The 21317-nt window shown below is 37.8% G+C and overlaps 1 protein-coding gene across 12 annotated transcripts in view; it reads right to left on the bottom strand.

Moving 5' to 3' along the window:
• LOC128691132 (SLIT-ROBO Rho GTPase-activating protein 1) overlaps positions 1–21317 on the bottom strand; it is a 609659-nt gene that overhangs the window by 79913 nt on the left and 508429 nt on the right. For 10 of the 12 annotated variants that reach the window (XM_070089119.1, XM_070089122.1, XM_070089123.1 and 7 more), the window contains 8 exons: positions 20421–20604; positions 17615–17780; positions 16390–16611; positions 12596–12724; positions 11822–12043; positions 7098–7433; positions 6127–6245; positions 5864–6021 (listed from right to left, as the gene is read on the bottom strand). In XM_070089119.1, coding sequence (XP_069945220.1) covers positions 5864–6021; positions 6127–6245; positions 7098–7433; positions 11822–12043; positions 12596–12724; positions 16390–16611; positions 17615–17780; positions 20421–20604 — 1536 coding nt within the window. The remainder of the gene's footprint in view (positions 1–5863; positions 6022–6126; positions 6246–7097; positions 7434–11821; positions 12044–12595; positions 12725–16389; positions 16612–17614; positions 17781–20420; positions 20605–21317) is intronic. The other 2 variants (XM_070089128.1, XM_070089120.1) reach the window with 1 other exon arrangement.

Consider the following 21317-nt stretch of genomic DNA (forward strand, 5'->3'; position numbering starts at 1 on the left):
ACTAATTTTAAAAAGAGAAACTTTAGTTTTTCTTTTTGGGCCACCCTGCCTCAGTGGGATACGGCCAGTTTGTTGAAAAAAAAAAAAAAAAAAAGGATAGAGTGGATAAGAGAGCAATGTTGCAGATGTTGCAAGTATACAGAATACTTAGTAAGTTACTAAATGCTGTAAAGAGCTTTTATGAGGATAGTGAGGCTCAGGTTAGTGTGTGTAGAAGAGAGGGAGACTACTTCCCGGTAAAAGTAGGTCTTAGACAGGGATGTGTAATGTCACCATGGTTGTTTAATATATTTATAGATGGGGTTGTAAAAGAGGTAAATGATAGGGTGTTCGGGAGAGGGATGGGATTAAATTATGGGGAATCAAATACAAAATTGGAGTTGACACAGTTACTTTTTCTGATGATACTGTGCTTATGGGAGATTCTAAAGAAAAGTTGCAAAGGTTAGTGGATGAGTTTGGGAGGGTGTGAAAGGTAGAAAGTTGAAAGTGAACATAGAAAAGAGTAAGGTGATGACGGTATCAAATGATTTAGATAAAGAAAAATTGGATATCACATTGGAGAGAGGGAATAAGGGAGTATGGAAGAAATGAATGTTTTCAGATATTTGAGAGTTGACGTGTCGGCGGATGGTATTATGAAGGATGAGGTTAACCACAGAATTGTTAAAGGAAAAAAGGCGAGTGGTGCATTGAGGTATATGTAGAAACAAAAAAAAAAAAAACGTTATCTATGGAGGGAAAGAAGGGAATGTACGAAAGCATAGTGGTACCAACTGTCTTGTATGGGTGTGAAGCTTGGCTTGTAAATGCTGCAGCGAAGAGGCAGTTGGAGGCAGTGATGTCCTGTCTATGGGCAATGTGTGGTGTAAATATTATGCAGAAAATTTGGAGTGTGGAAATTAGAAGGTGTGGAGTTAAAAGTATTAGTCAAAGGGCTAATTAGGGGTTGTTGAGGTGGTTTGGTCATTTAGAGAGAATGGATCGAAGTAGAATGACATGAACAGCATATAAATCTGTAGGGGAAGGAAGGCGGGGTAGAGGTTGTCCTTAAAAAGGTTGAAGGGAGGGGGTAAAGGAGGTTTTGTGGGGAAGGGGCTTGGATTTCCAGCAAGCGTGCATGAGCGTGTTAGATAGGAGTGAATGGAGACAAATGGTTTTTGGGACCTGACGAGTTGTTGGAGTGTGAGCAGGGTAATATTCAGTGAAGGGATTCCAAGAAACCGGTTATTTTTATATAGCCAGACTCAAGTACTGGAACTGGGAAGGTCAATGCCTGCACTTTGAAGGAGGGGTTTGGGATATTGGCAGATTGGAGGGATATGTTATATATCTTTATACATATATGCTTCTAAACTGTTGTATCTGGGTGCCTCTGCAAAAAGTGATTTGTACGAGTGAGGTGAAAGTGTTAAATGATGATGAAAGTTTTCTTTTTGGGGATTTTTTCTTTCTTTTTGGGTCACCCTGCCTCAATGGAAGACAGCCAACTTGTTGAAAAAAAAATGCATCTGCAATGCAAACATGTTCTCAGAAACATGCAACCAACCATCATGTAGTTTTTCTCATTTTAACACACCGGCCGTCTCCCGCTGAGTGTGACAATCTCCCCCCCCCCCAAAAAAAAAAAAAGTGCGCTCTGATACTACAGTTCGGATGCTCCTCCAAACAGCAAATATTCCCATCCCTCTTTTAGAGTGCAGGCACTGTACCTACCACATACAGAACTTGAGTCTGGTTAATCAATTTCCCTGAATCCTTTCACAAAATGTTACCTTGTTCAAACTCCAACAGTATGTCAAATCCCAAAACCATTTGCTTCCATTCACTCCTATCTAACATGCTCACACAAGCCTGCTGGATGGCCAAGCAGCTTGCACACAAACCTCCTTTACCTCCTCCCTCCAACCGTTCCTAGGATGACACCCTGAATTCCCTTCACTACAGATTTATAAGCACTCCAAGTCATCCTATTTTGCTTCATCTCTCAATGTCCAAACCATCTCAACAACCCCTCCTCAGCCCTCTGGATAATATTTATAGTAACCCCACACCTCTTCCTCCTAATCTCCAAGATACAAATTCTCTGCATAATATTTACACCACACACTGTCCTTCGAAAAGATATCTCCACTGTCTACAGCTTCTCCTCACAGCAGCATTCACAACCCATGCTTCACAACCTCAAAAAAAGGAGAAAAACTATAATAAAATAAATATACAAGGAAAGAATCTGAATGATTCAGATAAATAAAAATGTCCAACAAAGTTAATGAAAAGATAAGGAAACAAAGTAAAAATAATGAACATTGCAGTCCTCATTAGACAATGATCATTTTGAAAATACAGTAGACACTTTCTTGAATAATGTGACTCCCTACAGTGCTAATTTAGCAACACATGGTTGAAAAACTGCACTCTGCACTTCAATTTGCATTTACATTCCCTCTAAGTAACTGCAGTAATCACTGGTAGGCTAGCAGTGATCATGCGGCAAGAAATTTTCCCTCCATGCCAATGGGCAAGGTCACTTTTTATAAAGAAGGAACTGCATCATCTTTTGCCAGCCCAACCACACTGCCTCAGCTGCTTTGTGAAAGTGTGCTGTGACTGACCCAATGTCTTGAACGAGCTAATCTGGAAATCATCACCCCATCTCATCTCTGGATATCAATCATATCACCCAAATGAAAAACTGTGTAGTGAATGGTATGAATGTGTGTCAAGTGATCACATTGTCAAAGGAAATCTTCCCTGCAAAGTTTACAAATTGTGTAGGTAATGTACAGTATGATCTTAATTGCAGCACTGTTGTCAGTTATGCATACTGAGTTTGCTTCCCAGTTTCTGTGGAAGGAGTACACACTTAAATGAGTCAGCAACTAGTTTTTCCCAGGCAGATGGTGGTATAGTAAATAATTGTACAGGTTTTGCACAAGGCCACATTACCTTCAATGTAACTTTTTTATACCAATGTTGACCAGTAGTTGAAGATGTGTGTACATGTATTGTACAGACCATATTAACTTTCTCCACACATCAACAAGCAACAGCAACCACAATTTAACCTTTTGACTGTCGCAAGCCCCTTTCTGAAACTGTCATTCTATGTCGCAAAATTTTTGGAAAAAAAAAAAAATTATTTTTTCTTATGAAATGATAGAGAATCTTTTCCCGATGGTAATGACACCAAAAGTACGAAATTTGGTCGAAAACTCATGGACCTACGCTCCCATGAAGTTAGAGGTCTCGGCGACATATACGCATCGGTGACTTCGCCAACTCTGAGCCCTGTTTTTGGCCAATTCCATTGTTCCAGTTGACCAAACTCATATCTATTTCTTTAGAATTCAATTTTTTTCTATCAGCTGAGTACAAGAAACCACCCATTTACCGATCTGAACTACCCAATAAAGTGGTCAGAAATTGGCAATTTGGCCAATTTCACGCAAATTAAAAAGATGCCAATTTCAAAATAGGGTCCAGAATAAACAATGTAGACATTCTTGGCACTAAAATAACATCCTCTGTTCATTAGTCACATTTCTAGGCCCCTCTTAAATTACTACTGCTTTCTATTTTGATTTTTTATTCATACAAAAAATACAATATATACTGTTATGCAGACTACTGCATTATTGTAAAAATGGTATAAATAATATCAGTACACTAGTGAAAGAATATTAGACCCCCCAGCTGACGTGTATTGGACGTGTGGTGTGATTTGCTTACTCCTGAACACTGGTAAAAAATCGAACATTTCCGCTACTTTGAGCTCAATTTCAAGGTTGTTTTCATCGTGAAACTAATCAAAATCATCTCTATTTCTGTAATATGTTTTCCATTTTATCACTTGAGACCATGAAAACTAGAATACAACGTTAAATACTATATGAAAATACACCTCAAATTCAGCATTTTAATCCAAAATAGCGGTCAGCTTTTTTTTTTTTTTCTCATGCACTGCGTGCTGCAGGATTTTTTTATGTGGTGCACACTGACCACACAGACCCATTCTCTCAAAAGTGGGCCTACCAGCTTCCTCCTGCTTGATTTGAAGCCGCTAGAATTTATGCGTATTAATACAGTGGACCCCCGCCTTACGAACGCATCGAGTTACGTTAAATCCGCCATACGAAGCATTTGAACGCAAAAATTTTGCCTCGCCTCATGATAAAAAACTCGCCTTACGTGATTCGTCCAGGACGCGTCCCACGTGTGGCCTCAGCACCAGTGTTTACAAGCCAGCCAGTGCAGTCCCATCTACGCATACATTTGGTACATTTCACATTATCCCAGTGTTTTTAGTGCTTGTAACTGCAAAATAAGTCACCATGGACCCCAAGAAAGCTTCTAGTGCCACCCCTGTGGTAAAAAGGGCGAGAATTGGTATGGAATTGAAAAAAGAGATTAAGGAAATGTGTGCAAAGTGGGTTGAACTGCAAACCTTTATGGATGAAAATCACCCTGACACAGCTACTGCAAGCCGTGATGGCAACCTGTACAATGACAGTGTTATGGCCCATTTTAGGAAAGTCTTAAAGGAACGGGAGGTACAGAGCTCTATGGACAGATTTGTTGTGCGACAAAGGTCCAGTGACTCTCAAGCTGGTCCTAGTGGCATTAAAAGAAGAAGGGAAGTAACCCCAGGAAAGGACTTGCTACCTCAAGTCCTAATGGAAGGGGATTCCCCTTCTAAACAATAACTTCCACACTCTCCCCTCCTCCCATCCCATCAATCATCAACAGATCTTCAATAAAGGTAAGTGTCATGTATTCTATTTTTAGTAGAGTAGTAATTGTGCATGTCTTCTTTGGTTTGTGTGTATTAAAATTAATATTTCATGTGGTAAAAAAAAATTGTTTCATACTTTGGGGTGACAGGAAAGGATTAATTTGATTTCCATTATTTCTTATGGGGAAAATTAATTCGGCTAACAATAATTTCGGCTTACGATGAGCTCTTGGGAACAGATTAATATCGTAAGGCGGAGGTCCACTGTATGTCCAAAACACTGGCTCGTAAGACGTATATATACAACCAAAACAGTCAATGAATTAAGGAAAGATGAAGTTGTTTCTTTTGACTTTTTAAGCTACTGCATTTTCAAAAAAATGTGTTGACGTTTCGAGGAATTTCAAGGAACGAAATTATTTTTTCCCCATGTTTTTTTCACTTTGAGGGAACATAACCCTCACATTACTTTAGGGTCTACTCTATTCGGCAGATTGCAATGAAATGTGGTTTGCAAGTTAATGAATGAAATGCATAATTTAACAAAAATGATAAAACATATATTAATGTGTAAAAGATGCATATGATGATTAATGAAATTACTTTAAAGCAGAAGTCTGTGATTCATAGACAGTTACATACATACATACATTAGTGTATAACAAAAGAAATATGAAAAATATTATAAAAACCTAAAGCATACATAGGATACTTTGCAAGAAAAAGTAGAATGCATTAAGAATGGTAACTGAGATGACAGTAAAGTAATAAAATTAATGAAATGTAGCAGTGATGATAAACATAATTTAGCAGCCCAAAGAAATAAAATAAACAATCATATATACTCAGCAAGTAGCATGAGGAGACATGATAGGCTAATGTTGTTTAAGACAAAACTTATGTCAAAACTGAATGACAATAAACAGTTTAAAATTTAGGAATTATAGCTCAGAAACTTATTCAGGAATAATTTGTTTGAAGCAACTCAATATGGGAATTAATAAAATTGCAAATACAATGAAAATGTTATTAAGGCTTTGTTTAAGTTATTTTATTCCAAGCTGAATACATGTAACACACAGGTATAGTACATGTTCAAGCCATAATGCAAGAGGTATCAATACCAACCATAGTGATTGATGACCCTAATGCAAGACTTCATGATGAGTGGTATATCCTGACCAGTTGCCTCCAGGTACTCCTCTAATGACCCACCAAACAGCTTAGGCTGACCCATTAGAGGATTCCGTCCAATGCGACGACGGCGAGGTTTGTTCACAAGGTTTCTGAATTGGTACATACATGTTAATTACTATCAACTGAGTTTTTAGAACCATATATTACATGAAGCATGTAAGCCAAATGAAAAATTATCAATATAAAATGTTTACCTAGTCGGTGTAGGAGAGGAGGTGGTCTGCGTTTCATCACCAAGAGCCTTTCGCATGAGTTCATACCGAGCCTGTAGTCGAGTGATCAGGTTGCTACCAAGGGTATATTCACGAAATTTCTGAAAAAAATAATCTGAGAATAAATTCTCATACACTGAGGACAGATAAGCCAGACAAAAAGAGGAAAACATACACTATCACTCATTCAACTGCTGTCTTGCCAGACGTGTGCTGGCATCACAGTTCAGATGGCTCTTCAAAGAGTAATATACTCGCCCCTCCTTTAAGTGCAGGCACTCCAGATAACCAGTTTCCTTGAATCCCTTAAAAAATGTTACCTTGCTCACACTATACATGAAGTTGCAAAAATAACTTGCCTCCATTTATTCCGAGTGTAGGCAGCCACATACTAGTATGTATGTGTGAATACTTGAAATTTATCAAAACAATAAATAGCATGTGAAGCAGTCATAAAACTTTCCCAGATTGGCCAATCTGACAAGTCTGTATAGTACAGATAAGTTTAAAAATTGCCACTGTTAGGTATAAACTTCTAATGTAATTAACATTAAATTTTTTTTCAAGACAGGATCTAAAAAGCAGTAAACCACAAAACTTTCAGAAAATTTGCTCTAAACACTTTATGGGCCAGTACTTTTAACAGAGACTATTCAGCACATCATAGTATTAAGGAAAGTGTGCCACACTGTAGCACAGTCCAATTTATTTCTTGTCGCTCCAGTGCAAGTTACAAGTTAATAAAATGATGTACTCTAGATACTGACCACAACTGAAGCACTGGAAAAGTAAATCAAACATTGCAAAACCAAAGAGTATCCCTTTACCAGAAATATTCAACAGTGCACAGATGAGGTAGAACTACTCCATATAAAGGTAGCTACTGTACTGCATAGTAACTAAATCTATTTAACCTATGCATACATAAATCTTTATAAAATCATATCACTTACACTAAGATAAAAGTCTTCTGTTTCTTGTCTGTCAGCCTTCATTTTGATGAGCATAGACTCTGGTTGTTTGTTATCAGGGCGTGGCTCATCAATAAAATAGTGAGCACAGTCGTAGTCCCGTTGGTTGATCATCTCCATCAGCGTCTTTTCTGCTGTCTCTATAGTTTTCCAAGTTTCTTCAGATTCTGTTTTGAGGCTAGTGAGTCTGGAAACAAGGTGAGCATAACGTTTCTCCATCTCTTCTTGCACTTGTCGATTAACCACAACCTGGTTCACCTGGGTTGTAATGGAATCCTCATGAGTCTGGCACTGCAGCGTAACAGTGCCTGCCACATACTAGTCCATAGAGCGAATAAGAAAAAGAAGAGATAAAATAAAAAATACACAGTATCTAATCACAGTATAACAAAAAAACAGAGCCAACATGAGTAAAAACAATTAAATAATGTTTTTCTTATAAGAAAATGGAAAAAACAAACAAATTACTGGAAAGAACACAAGTGGTAAATACTGGAGAGTGTAGCCACACAATAAGGGATGTACATGGGAAGGCTACAAGATTTTTTTTTTTTTTTTCAACAAGTCGGCCGTCTCACACCGAGGCAGGGTGACCCAAAAAAGAAAGAAAATCCCCAAAAAGAAAATACTTTCATCATCATTCAACACTTTCACCACACTCACACATTATCACTGTTTTTGCAGAGATGCTCAGAATAAAACAGCTTAGAAGCATACACATATAAAGATACACAACATTCCCTCCAAACTGCCAATATCCCAAACCCCTCCTTTAAAGTGCAGGCATTGTACTTTCCATTTCCAGGACTCAAGTCCGACAATATGAAAATAACCGGTTTCCCTGAATCCCTTCACTAAATATTACCCTGTAAAGTAAAAGGACACAAGTGCAACTAATGTGACATTTTATTGTGGCAACGTTTTGCTTTCCAGGAGCTTTATCAAGCCATTACCAACAATACATGGACACAGAGGGTATATAAAGGCTCAGAGTGAGGTGCCTTTATATACCCTCTGTGTCCATGTATTGTTTGTAATGGCTTGATAAAGCTCCTGGAGAGCAAAACATTGCCACAATAAAATGTCACATTAGTTGCACTTGTATCCTTTTACTTTACATATTGTCGGTAATTCTACCAACTTTATTACAAATATTACCCTGCTCACACTCCAACAAATCGTCAGGTCCCAAGTACCATTCGTCTCCATTCACTCCTATCTAACACGCTCACGTACGCTTGCTGGAAGTCCAAACCCCTTGCCCACAAAACCTCCTTTACCCCCTCTCTCCAACCCTTTCGAGGACGACCCCTACCCCGCCTTCCTTCCCCTATACATTTATATGCTTTCCATGTCATTCTACTTTGATCCATTCTCTCTAAATGACCAAACCACCTAAACAACCCCTCTTCTGCCCTCTGACTAATACTTTTATTAACTCCACACCTTTTCCTAATTTCCACTCTCGAATTTTCTGCATAATATTTACACCACACATTGCCCTTAAACAGGAGATCTCCACTGCCTCCAACCGTCTCCTCGCGGCTGCATTTACCACCCAAGCTTCACACCCATATAAGAGTGTTGGTACCACTATACTTTCATACATTCCCTTCTTTGCCTCAATAAATAACGTTTTTTGACTCCACATATACCTCAACGCACCACTCATCTTTTTTCCCTCATCAATTCCATGATTAACCTCATCCTTCATAAATCCATCCGCCGACACGTCAACTCCCAAGTATCTTAAAACATTCACTTCTTCCATACTCCTCCTCCCCAATTTGATATCCAATTTTTCTTTATCTAAAACATTTGATACCCTCATCACCTTACTCTTTTCTATGTTCACTTTCAACTTTCTACCTTTACACACATTCCCAAACTCATCCACTAACCTTTGCAATTTTTCTTTAGAATCTCCCATAAGCACAGTATCATCAGCAAAAAGTAACTGTGTCAATTCCCATTTTGAATTTGATTCCCCAAAATTTAATCCCACCCCATCTCCCGAACACCCTAGCATTTACTTCCTTTACAACCCCATCCATAAATATATTAAACAACCATGGTGACATTACACATCCCTGTCTAAGACCTACTTTTACCGGGAAGTAGTCTCCCTCTCTTCTACACACCCTAACCTGAGCCTCACTATCCTCATAAAAACTCTTTACAGCATTTAATAACTTACCACCTATTCCATATACTTGCAACATCTGCCACATTTCCTCTATCCACTCTATCATATGCCTTTTCTAAATCCATAAATGCAATAAAAACTTCCCTACCTTTATCTAAATACTGTTCACATATATGCTTCAATGTAAACACTTGATCTACACATCCCCTACCCACTCTGAAACCTCCTTGCTCATCCGCAATCCTACATTCTGTCTTACCTCTAATTCTTTCAATTATAACCCTACCGTACACTTTTCCTGGTATACTCAGTAAACTTATTCCTCTATAATTTTTACAGTCTCTTTTGTCCCCTTTCCCTTTATATAAAGGGACTATACATGCTCTCCGCCAATCCCTAGGTACCTTTACCTCTTTCATACATTTATTAAACAAAAGTACCAACCACTCCAACACTATATCCCCCCCTGCTTTTAACATTTCTGTCATGATCCCATCAGTTCCAGCTGCTTTACCCCCTTTCATTCTACGTAATGCCTCATGTACCTCCCCCACACTTACATTCTGCTCTTCTTCACTCCTAAAAGATGGTATACCTCCCTGACCAGTGCATGAAATTACTGCCTCTCTTTCTTCTTCAACATTTAAAAGTTCCTCAAAATATTCTCGCCATCTACCTAATACCTCCATCTCCCAATCTACTAACTCCCCTACTCTGTTTTTAACTGACAAATCCATACTTTCCCTAGGCTTTCTTAACTTGTTTAACTCACTCCAAAATTTTTTCTTATTTTCATTAAAATTTCTTGACAGTGCCTCTCCCACTCTATCATCTGCTCTCCTTTTGCACTCTCTCACCACTCTCTTTACCTTTCTTTTACTCTCCATATACTCTGCTCTTCTTATAACACTTCTGCTTTGTAAAAACCTCTCATAAGCTACCTTCTCTTTTATCACACCCTTTACTTCATTATTCCACCAATCACTCCTCTTTCCTCCTGCCCCCACCCTCCTATAACCACAAACCTCTGCCCCACATTCTAATACTGTATTTTTAAAACTATTCCAACCCTCTTCAACCCCCCCACTACTCATCTTTGCACTAGCCCACCTTTCTGCCAATAGTCGCTTATATCTCACCAGAACTTCCTCCTCCCTTAGTTTATACACTTTCACCTCCCTCTTACTTGTTGTTGCTACCTTCCTCTTTTCCCATCTACCTCTTACTCTAACTGCAGCTACAACTAAATAATGATCCGATATATCGGTTGCCCCTCTATAAACATGTACATCCTGGAGCCTACCCATCAACCTTTTATCCACCAATACATAATCTAATAAACTACTTTGATTACGTGTTACATCATACCTTGTATATTTATTTATCCTCTTTTCATAAAATATGTATTACTTATTACCAAATCTCTTTCTACACATAGCTCAATTAAAGGTTCCCCATTTACATTTACCCCTGGCACCCCAAATTTACCTACTACTCCCTTCATAACATTTTTACCCACTTTAGCATTGAAATCCCCAACCACCATTACTCTCACACTTGATTCAAAACTCCCCATGCATTCACTCAACATTTCCCAAAATCTCTCTCTCTCCTCTACACTTCTCTCTTCTCCAGGTGCATACATGCTTATTATAACCCATTTTTCACATCCAATCTTTATTTTACTCCACATAATCCTTGAATTAATACATTAATACATTAATGAATTAATACTTTCGCAAAATTAATGGCAAGCAGTTCTAAAATTGGATTAATAGTAAAATGGAGAAATTAATGTTTTACAATAGTAAGGGCATCCCAAAGTATTGATATTGATATTATCGGCTAATCTTAACAGTATTAGTATTATTCCAAAATTGAGTACAGGTAGGACTTTACTAATCCAGCAATCAATTATCCGGTTCCATCAGTAATCTGGCACTAATTTCAGCTAGCATAATTTCAAATTTCATCATTATACTGACTCAGAAATTGTGCAGCAGAAAGCCAGTGGATGAGAAAGCAGTGATGAAAATGAGGAAGATGTAACAGAAAGTCTCTCTATTGATAGGTTAATTAAGTATATTCTAATCTTACCACTCTGTAATCTCTCAAACTCACTAATCCAGCACACTACAGGTCCCAATGATGCCAGATTAGTGATGGCTGACCTGTATAAGTATCTGTGGGTATCAGCTAATTGGGTAGTGGCTAATTCTGACAGTATCAGTATTAGCCTAAAACTGAGGATCGGTATTGCTAACAGCAAAAATTTTGGCATCATCCCATCCCTTGATAATATAAGTATAATGTAGATGTGACATTGTGCTGAGGACTGTGTGAGGCTAAAGTTTTCCACAGCTAGTCATGCTATACATCAACAGATTGTTAAAAAAAAGTATGGAGAGAGAAATACAGCCAGTTATATTTCAGATAAAAATTCTTTAATAATAATTTCAAATTACTGCATAGTTCTATTAAAATAAACTGTTTTGCAAGATATCTTAGTTTCTAAAAGGTGACCGTTTTGCCCTTCCCAACCAACTCTTCACTTTCTCACCTCATCTCCTTTGTGCCCTTGGAACTCAAATTTCTTAGGAAGCATGAAGGCTGCATTGTTGAATTCTAAGAATCTCTGCTTGTCTAAGCGAGAGTCAAGGTTGTTGATGGATTTGTTGAGATCATCCATACCACTTTGCAGGCTCCTTCGGAGGCACTCCTCCCCAGAGACATGAGTAAGTAGGGCTCTGGCTATACTGCTGTGAAATCCAAAGTCCATACACTGAAAAAGATTAAAACTTTTTTTTAACACACTAGCCGTCTCCCACCGAGGTAGGTCGACATGAAAAGGAAGAAACACTTTCACCACACCTCTCCTAAGGTACTCTATGTGCATATATTTTGGTGAAGAACTGAGAATAGAAGTTACTGCTGCTGAGTTTTCCCAATTCAATACTACAAGTAGGGACTCTCTTTTAACTCATTTACATTTTTAATGGGTACATTTCATATAACAATAGAAGCTTCCTCTCAAAAGGACATGCATAATAGTCATATTCTTCTAGGAAAAGCTTCACTGATAACTACATTATGTACTAAGGTAGTGTAATTTCCGATATGTTTTACAAAAAAATGCTTCTTGCTTTGCACATGGATGCTAAAATTTATAATTGCTTTAAACGGTATATTAACCTTCACATAGCTTGAGAATCTGCACTAAACAAGATGCAGGACTACCATGGTTAGAATTTATAACAGAATCAAATGTGACTTCGATTAAAAGACCCAGTGTAATAAGAGGATTACTTTAAAATATAATTCGGAAAATACTCACATCAACTATGTCAGAGAGGTCCTCCACAAAGTACTTATGGATGGCAGCATTAGCAGAATCCATAGAAAGAATATACTCATTACGAGCCTTCAGAGCTTTCAGCTTGGCATCCATGTACTTGTTACTCCTCTGCAAAATGGCAATAGCATGCCTAATGAGTTATCACTTTTTTTTGCACATACTACCAACATAGTGAAACCTACATAATAATTAGACAAAATATTTATATAACTATCCATCTACAGTAACCCTTCAAATTATTTGGACCTAAATTAGAAAAATCTGACAAATGGGATTTACCTGAGGATCTCCCAATAACATTTTCAAAAATCTGCGATTAATTCACATGTTTCTGGGAAGCACACAAACAATGGAAAACCAGTTTTAATTCATATTAAATACAGGCGTTCTTACAAATTCACGGGCTTCGTGGTTTGCACGTTTTCATTACCAAAATTTTTACTAGTGGCCAAACAGTGAATAGATTCAATCTAACATTTTTTCTAACTTGATGGCTTTCCAACACCAAAATTTCTTATTATTATTATCCTCATTTCTTAAGAATGTCAATAATAACCAGATTAGAGTGATGTTACAAGTACAAAATGAGTAAAACAAAAACCCAAATCTAAAATAAACTTATCATATTGATGGAATACAATACCAAGAGACTGATTAATCTAGACTCAAGGCTGAGGGACTAATCACCTCAAAATTACTACTACTGCTGTTTCCAGTATGACATTCACCTGTATTCAATTGAAAAAGCCTGCTGTTTTGACAACAAAAATACTTATGTGCTGCACATGCCTTTTTTATCATTTTTTTTTTTTAACACACAGCCTGATACTATATCCAAGTCACCTTTCAATGCTTAATACTATCATCGTCATCAAAGTACTGCAAATTTAGTACGTGGTAATGTATACAATACGCAAATCCAGGAATTCTGGATCTGCCGGAGGCCTCTTTAGAGCATATACTTGTGAATCTGGGGAATTGCTAGTCTGCAAATCATATGAATTACCCCAGCATAAGCAGTTCATCATTTCTTCTACATCATCACTCTTACCCTATAGAAGATTTCCATAACCCATAATTCTTTCTTCTACTCATTAATTCCCTTTTTACACATTTTTATGTTACTTTCTGTCTCTTCTACATGCCTGTATGGTATTTATTACTGTTTCAGTTTTTTTGTTTTAAGTTTTCTTCCTTTGATTTCTTCCCTAAATTCAGCACATCACTTTAAAACACAAATAGCCTGTATAGAGGATATCATAAATATTTTTTTTATTATTAACACATCGGCCATTTGCCACCAAGGCAGGGTGGCCTGAAAAAGAAAAAACTTTCATCATTCATTCCATCACTGTCTTGCCAGAGGCATGCTTACACTACAGTTATAAAATTGCAACATTACCACCCCTCCTTCAGAGTGCTGGCACTGTACTTCTCATCTCCAGGACTCAAGTCCAGCCTGTTGGTTTCCCTGAATCCCTTCATAAATGTTACCTTGCTCACACTCAAATAGCACATCAAGTCCTAAAAACCACTTGTCTCCATTTACTCCAATCTAACACGCTCACACGTGATTGCTGGAAGTCCAAGCCCCTCGCACACAAAACCTCCTTTACCCCTTCCCTCCAACTTTTCCTAGGCCAACCAATACCCCGCCTTCCCTCCACCACAGATTTATACACTCTCCAAGTCATTTTATTTCGTTCCATCCTCTCTACATGTCCGAATCATCTCAGTAACCCCTCCTCAGCCCTCTGGATAATCGAGTTGGTAATCCCGCACCTCCTCCTAATCTCCAAACTATGGATTCTCTGCATTATATTCACACCACATATTCCCCTCAGACATGACATCTCCACTGCCTCCAGCCTTCTCCTTGTTGCAACATTCACCACCCATGCCTCACACCCATATATTCCCCTCTTTGCTTCCATGGACAAAGTTCTTTTTCTCCACAGATTTCTCAGTGCACCACTCGTCTTTTTCCCCTTGTCAATTCTATGATTCTCTTCATCTTTCATAGACCCATCTGCTGACATGTCCACTCCCAAATATCTGAATACATTCACCTCCATACTCTCTCCCTTCAATCTGATATCCAATCTTTCATTATCTAATTTTTTTGTTATCCTCGTCACCTTACTCCTTCCTATATTCACCTTTAATTTCCTTCTTTTACATACCCTACCAAACTCATCAACTTCTCTTCAGAATCTCCTGAAAGCAGAGTGTCATCAGCAAAGAGCAACTGTGACAACTCTCACTTTGTGTTAAATTCTCTATCTTTTAACCCCACACCTCTTGCCACCACCTGAGCATTTACTTCTCTTACAACTCCATCTATAAATATATTGAACCATGGTGACATCACACATCCCAGTCCAAGGCCTACTTTTACTGGGAAATTATCTCCCTCTCACCTACATGCTCTAACCTGAGCCTCACTATCCTTGTAGAGACTCTTCACTGCTTTCAATATCCTACCTCCTATTCCATACATTTGTAACATCTGCCACATTGCCCCTCTACCCAAATCATACAACTTTTCCAAATCCATAAATGCCATAAAAACCTCTTTACCTATAACTAAATACTTTTTATCTATATGCTTCACTGCTCTACATATCCCCTACCCTTCCTAAAGCCTCCTTGTTCATCTGCTATTCTGCTCTCCGTCTTAACTAGAAAATAAACTTTAACCACTCAGATTCTGTGTCAGTAATACAGCCAAAAACTTTTACTTTTACAAAACACAGTAGTGCTATCACAACTATATAGTATAGCAGAGTCCTTCACCCTTTCACTGTCCATCACACAGAACTGTTTTTGATGCCAAGGTCCGTCACATAGATCTACATCATGAGCTCATCTCACTCAGTTAAGATGTGAATGGCAAATTTTAGCACAGATGAAAAAATAGATCTGTGAGGTGAGTGTCTTGCCCCTCACAGTGCATGACGAGAAAAGCAAAGCTCTGACCTTGTGTTTAGTTTAAAATTGTGACTTGAAGGTGTTGTCTATGATGGTTTTTAAGGTTTTATTGGTTGTTTCCTTGTATAACTTGATAGAATGAAGACATACTACTGAAATAGAGATGAAATTGGCCTCAAAGTAATGAAAATGTTTGAGTTTTTTTGATATTCCTGAGGATGCATAAAGCCCCCCTACACCCCCCTGATCTACTTTTTGGATATTTACTAGGTCTGATTTAATTATTGGGATGCTGTAAACCATGACCAATCATTCCTGGCTATATTTTATTATCCAGGAAATAAGGTAAATCTTCAACTTTTTGTGTAATGAATTCAATGGAAGGCAAGTGTAACATAGGAGGCCAGTGGATTTAATTAATGAACAGAGCAAGTGTTTTAATGCCTGGATTGTCTAGTGTTTACTTTGAACTGTTTTTAAATTGCATTTTTTTTAATTTTGTGTACAACTGGACAAATTACTGACTTCTGCACACTTTAGAGGATCATTTTGATAGATGAATGGTCAGTTTCTTATGCTCAATTGATAGAACATAAGGCATATTAGCAAAATAGCTAAGAATTTGACAATTGAGCAATGGAATTTGCTTAAAATAGGACTCCCATTAGATGAAATTGCCAATGGGTAAATTGCACCAGGACTGCTAACCTTGTGCCTGCGTAATTCTGCAAGTTTACCATTAAATTTCATATTTTTGGTGTCTAACTTCAAAAAAAAAGATTCTACCATTACAGAAGAAAAACAAATTTAAAATAAAGAGTTAAGTATCTTTCAAAACCTACTTTCTGAATCTCCTTTTCAATGACCCGGAACTTCTTGCTCTTCTCCAGTTTCTCCTTGGGAATGGCCTGCTCCAGTTTACTCCTCTGAGCTTCAAAATTACGCAGCTTTGTTTCCGCATTTTTGAACTCCGTCTGGTATGTGTGGTATGTGCGCATAGTAGTGTGCAACTCGTGTAGTACTTTAAGAAGCTCCTCATGACTCTCGTACCCAATTTCTCGACACTGAAAGGCAATAGTTCTAAATAGCAACAATAGAAAAAAATGGTACAGATATGATCAAGATAAAAATACAAAGTAGTCTCATTCTTTTCCATGGGCTCTAGGGTGACATACAGAACTTTACTATTATATCACTAGCAGACATAAAATATTCATTATTTCACCTGATTACAGAGCTTTCATTGTTCCCACTTAACCTCTGAAATTATTAAAATAAACTACCCCAAAAATTATTATTCCTAAGTTACTGAGAAAAACTTCCATAATTTAGGAATAAGGATTTTTGGGGTAGTTTATTTTCAGGAATTTAATTTGATTTCACTGTAATTAATGTTTAGTGTTGGCTCTCAATCATTTCAAGTGGTATCCAGATAAGAAACCTGAAAATTGCTGGAAATACTGAGTTATTAATAAAAGCAACATCAGCTAGCTGCTGCTGCTGCTTAATTTGATTTGCTTGTTTTTGGAGATCAGTACTGTTTAAGGGAGGAAAGTGAAGCTTATGTATGCAAAAGGGCTCAATCACGTGTATAATTTGCAAAGGTTTCAAAGGATCTTCACAAGCAATCCTCTGCATTCTTAATAAACCTATACTGAGTGACATATCGACTGTACGTATTCATATCATCACAATGTCATCTACTATCCTCCACCTTGCATTTATGTGTCCAGTCTACTTCCAAGTAATAAAGTTGGTAGAATTACCAACAACATGTAAAGTAAAAGGACACAAGTGCAACTAATGTGACATTTTTACTGTGGCAACGTTGCCACAATAAAAATGTCACATTAGTTGCATTTGTGTCCTTTTACTTTACATAATTCCAAGTACGTATAGAATTCTCAGCTTTGTGACATTCTCCTCCCACCCCTCCCTTTATACAGATAAAAGAGAAACAGGAGCATAAATCAATGTTTAATTCTTATGAAAAAGGTACAAAACTAAAGTGCACAGCTTAAATTTCTGAATATAAAGTATGAACTACAATTATAGTATACAAATTACCCTTTTGTAAATTCTCTGAACGTCATCTTGAACTTGGGTAAATCTGGGAATGACATTGTTGAGGTAGACATCAGCCATGGCAGCCTGGTCCCGCGCATCTTTTCTGGTTTGGTTTACTAAGGAATTCCAACAACTGTACACACTAAACAAATGCAGCTGTTCACGTCTGAAAATGATTATCATCATCAGTGACACTAACAGAAGTGACAAAATAATACAAAGACATTTAAAAATGTTATAGTTTAGGTACTGAAAAATGCCCAAAGGATGTTACCAGGGGTCAGCATCCCCTTGGCCCCAGTCACAGACCAGGATCAAGGTCTGACCAACTAGGCTGTTACTGTCAGCCACAGTCTAATGTATGAATCAGTCTGGCTGATCAGGAATTTTCTCTCTTGAGGAAGGGTGCTGATGAGTTGGGAACCTCCAACACTCATTCAGTTCTCTCTCTCTCTTAATGTACTCATCCTGCTTCTACTTTTTGCACCTTCTGCCAGTCTCTTGGCATCATACAGCATGATTTCAGAGTTCATGTTTGGACCACTCCCTCCATAATTTTCCAGGCATCAATTACAATGTACCTTTCTCAGTTACATTCTAAGAAATACAGTTGAAAGAACTTCAAGTTTTCCCAGTAGTTCAGATGTTTGACAATGTACTCCGTTACTGTATATTTCCTCCACTCTTTTACAGCAGAGCAACTGAAACTTGTCCTTGTTAAACATTATATTGTTGTCTGGGGCCCACTGGAAGACTTGATTTATAACCACTTTCAGATCTGTTATCTTACATGGCCACCAACTTCTTCGAGTTTCTAGCGTCATCAGCAAAGGATGTTATGGTGCCTTGATTTACATCCTTGATGATGTGTGACACAAGACTAAGAAACAGAAGTGGGGTGAGGACTGTGCCATGAAGAACAGAGCTTTTCCCTGTGGTAGCCTCTGACTTCTGTCACTACCCTCTGGGTTCTGTTTGCTAAGAAGTTAAATATTCATCTGCCCACTTTTCAGCTATTCCTTTCGCACACATTTTGTGCTCTATCACACCACATAAGGTCTCACTGAACAATTTTGCAAAATCTGTATACACTACACTGGCACTTAGTTTGTCTTCCAGCATATCCAGGACCATGTCATAATGATCTAGCAGTAGTGAAAGTCAGGAACAGCCTGTCCTAAAGCCATGCTGCCCTGGACTGTGCAACTACTGTGATTCCATGAATGGCAATCTTGCTTCTAAGGACCTGCTCAAAGATTTTGATGTATAAAGTTAGCACTATGGGTCCATAGTATTTTGCAATTGTTTTACTTTCCCCTTTGTGAAGTGGGCAGTATTATTAAATTTTAATGTTTAATGACTGTGGGATGGCACCTATGTCCAGGATACTCCTCCATAAAATAGTAAAGGCCCAACATTACTTGCCAAGAACTAACAAGAAACCTATTTGTGCTCAATAAGACCAAGGTCCAACCCCTCCCCCCCCCTGAAATAACTTTAAAGAATGTGAAAGCAAATACATGTATACTGGGGGTACAGTATTGTATGTAGTGTTTAAGTCCAATAATATAGCAGATGACCAAGAGAGAACAGTAGTGTGAGCATGATACAATACACAATTCTGAATGAGAGGTGCACTCCCATTATCATTCCTAGTTCTACTTGAATGAGCCAGCCAAATTGATGTAGCACCTTTAATGCAACATTAAGCTCAATAAAGGCTATTTAATTACTATGCATCATTTTGAATGTTACATTGTATGAACACAAGCATACAATAAAACATATGGTATCTCTGTTGCCTGTCAAGTTATACTAATGAAAACAGACGATAATTTTTATGCAAGTCAACGAAAGTGCAAGTCTAAACAAATCTCTAACAAATCTTAAACTAATGTTCAAGAAATTTAAACTCCTCTATTATGGAAAAAATAAACATTTAAAGTTGAACTGGCGGTAAAACAATTCATGCGAAATAAGACACTACAGGAAAAAAATCGAGTGTGATCATTTTAGAAAAAATACCACTGCCAGAAAGATGATACAAGTGATAAAATGCTATGTCACTAAGGAAAGCAACCAATTGCTTTGCTCTTCTGTATCTTGTACACTCACTACTCACATTCATTAAAATACCTCCTGCGTGATCCTTTGTAAAGAAAATTCATCACAAGAGAATTAATAAGGTGCAACTCGAACTTCTCTCAATGTACAAACACTATTTTACAGAGCACTAGAGGCCAATTAAGATTTTCAAAGAGAATGCAATGCAATCTGTCTGGCACCACTTGGGCCAAGGGCCCAAAATTTCCCCTCTATAACATGATCATCATTCATGCTGTCTCATATTTGGATTCCATTACCGTTATGACAATTACACCTTCTATTCTCTGCAAACATCCATGACACCCAAAAGTATTGTTGGTTATGCTAAAGGTGGGAGGAAGATTAAGCCTTAATCTATGACAATGCAGAAGAAATTACAAGAGTTGGATAACCTCAAAGAGATGCAAGCGTGATGCAAGTGGTGTCAAAAAATGGTGTCAAAAAATCCACAAATTAAAAGAATAGGCAATCTATATGAGATTGTGTATCAAGTACGTACTTCAGAGAGTGACATTTTTGAAAGAATGTGCAGGCCTGTATAACTTAATAAAACCAAAGAGCTGCCTGCACTCTATTTTATGCATCATGATCATGTTGGATCTTAGGTGTAACAACTGCCCATAACAAATATGACATCAAATCAAAAAAACATAATCAATCAAGGGCACCTGTAAGTTCACAAGGACTGTTCAATTCTTACTTTGCCTTTTGTTCTTTGTGCCTGGCTTGGAGGGACTTTGCCAACTTGTCAAGCTTTGTAGCATAATCCTGATGCAGCTCAGCACGACGTCGAAACCAGTCCTGTAGTTCATTCACCAGCGCAGTCTGTGTATCCACACGACCATCCAGTGCTCGCAGCTGCTCGTTCAGCTGCGAACGCAACTCTGAAACACAATACAAAACTTGTTACAAAACTGCCTAAATAGGGAGCTAATACTGTATAAATAAATAACCAGAGCTAAACCCCCCTCCCATACTCTTTAACAATACAGATGAAAAATTATACAGCACTACACTGTTTTACTTTTAATACTGTATGTATGAACACTATACATACACATTTAATGGCAATAGTTTGTTGGACGATGTACTGGTGGATAAAAGATTGATGGGTAGACTTCTGATGTGCATGTTTATAAAAGAGCAACAGATATGTTTTTCTTTCTTTATATATATCAGATCATTACTTAGTTTTGTAGCCACATTAAGAGTAAGAGGTAGATGGAGCAGAAGGAAAATGGCATCTGCAAGTAAGACAAATGTGAAAGCTTATAAACAAAAGGAGGAGGTAGTCGAGGTAAGATAAAAGCAACTTCTGGGAGAAAAATGGGCTACTGAGTGAATAGGTAATGAAGTGGTTGAAGAGGTACATATGAGGAAAATTTAAGAATGCAGTGTTAGTGTGTGCAGTAAAAGTTAATAGGTTGAGAAAGCCTAGGGAACAAACGGATTTGACAGTTAAAAACAGAAGAGGGGAGTTTTTACACAGGGTGTTAGAGGCATTTGGAAGATGGAGGGAATATTCTGAGGAGCTGTTAAATGTGAATGAATAAAGGGAGACAGTGATTTTAAGCACTAGAAGTGAGGAAGGGCCAGA

Source organism: Cherax quadricarinatus, chromosome 27, assembly GCF_038502225.1.
Source record: "Cherax quadricarinatus isolate ZL_2023a chromosome 27, ASM3850222v1, whole genome shotgun sequence".
Lineage (NCBI taxonomy): Eukaryota > Metazoa > Arthropoda > Malacostraca > Decapoda > Parastacidae > Cherax > Cherax quadricarinatus.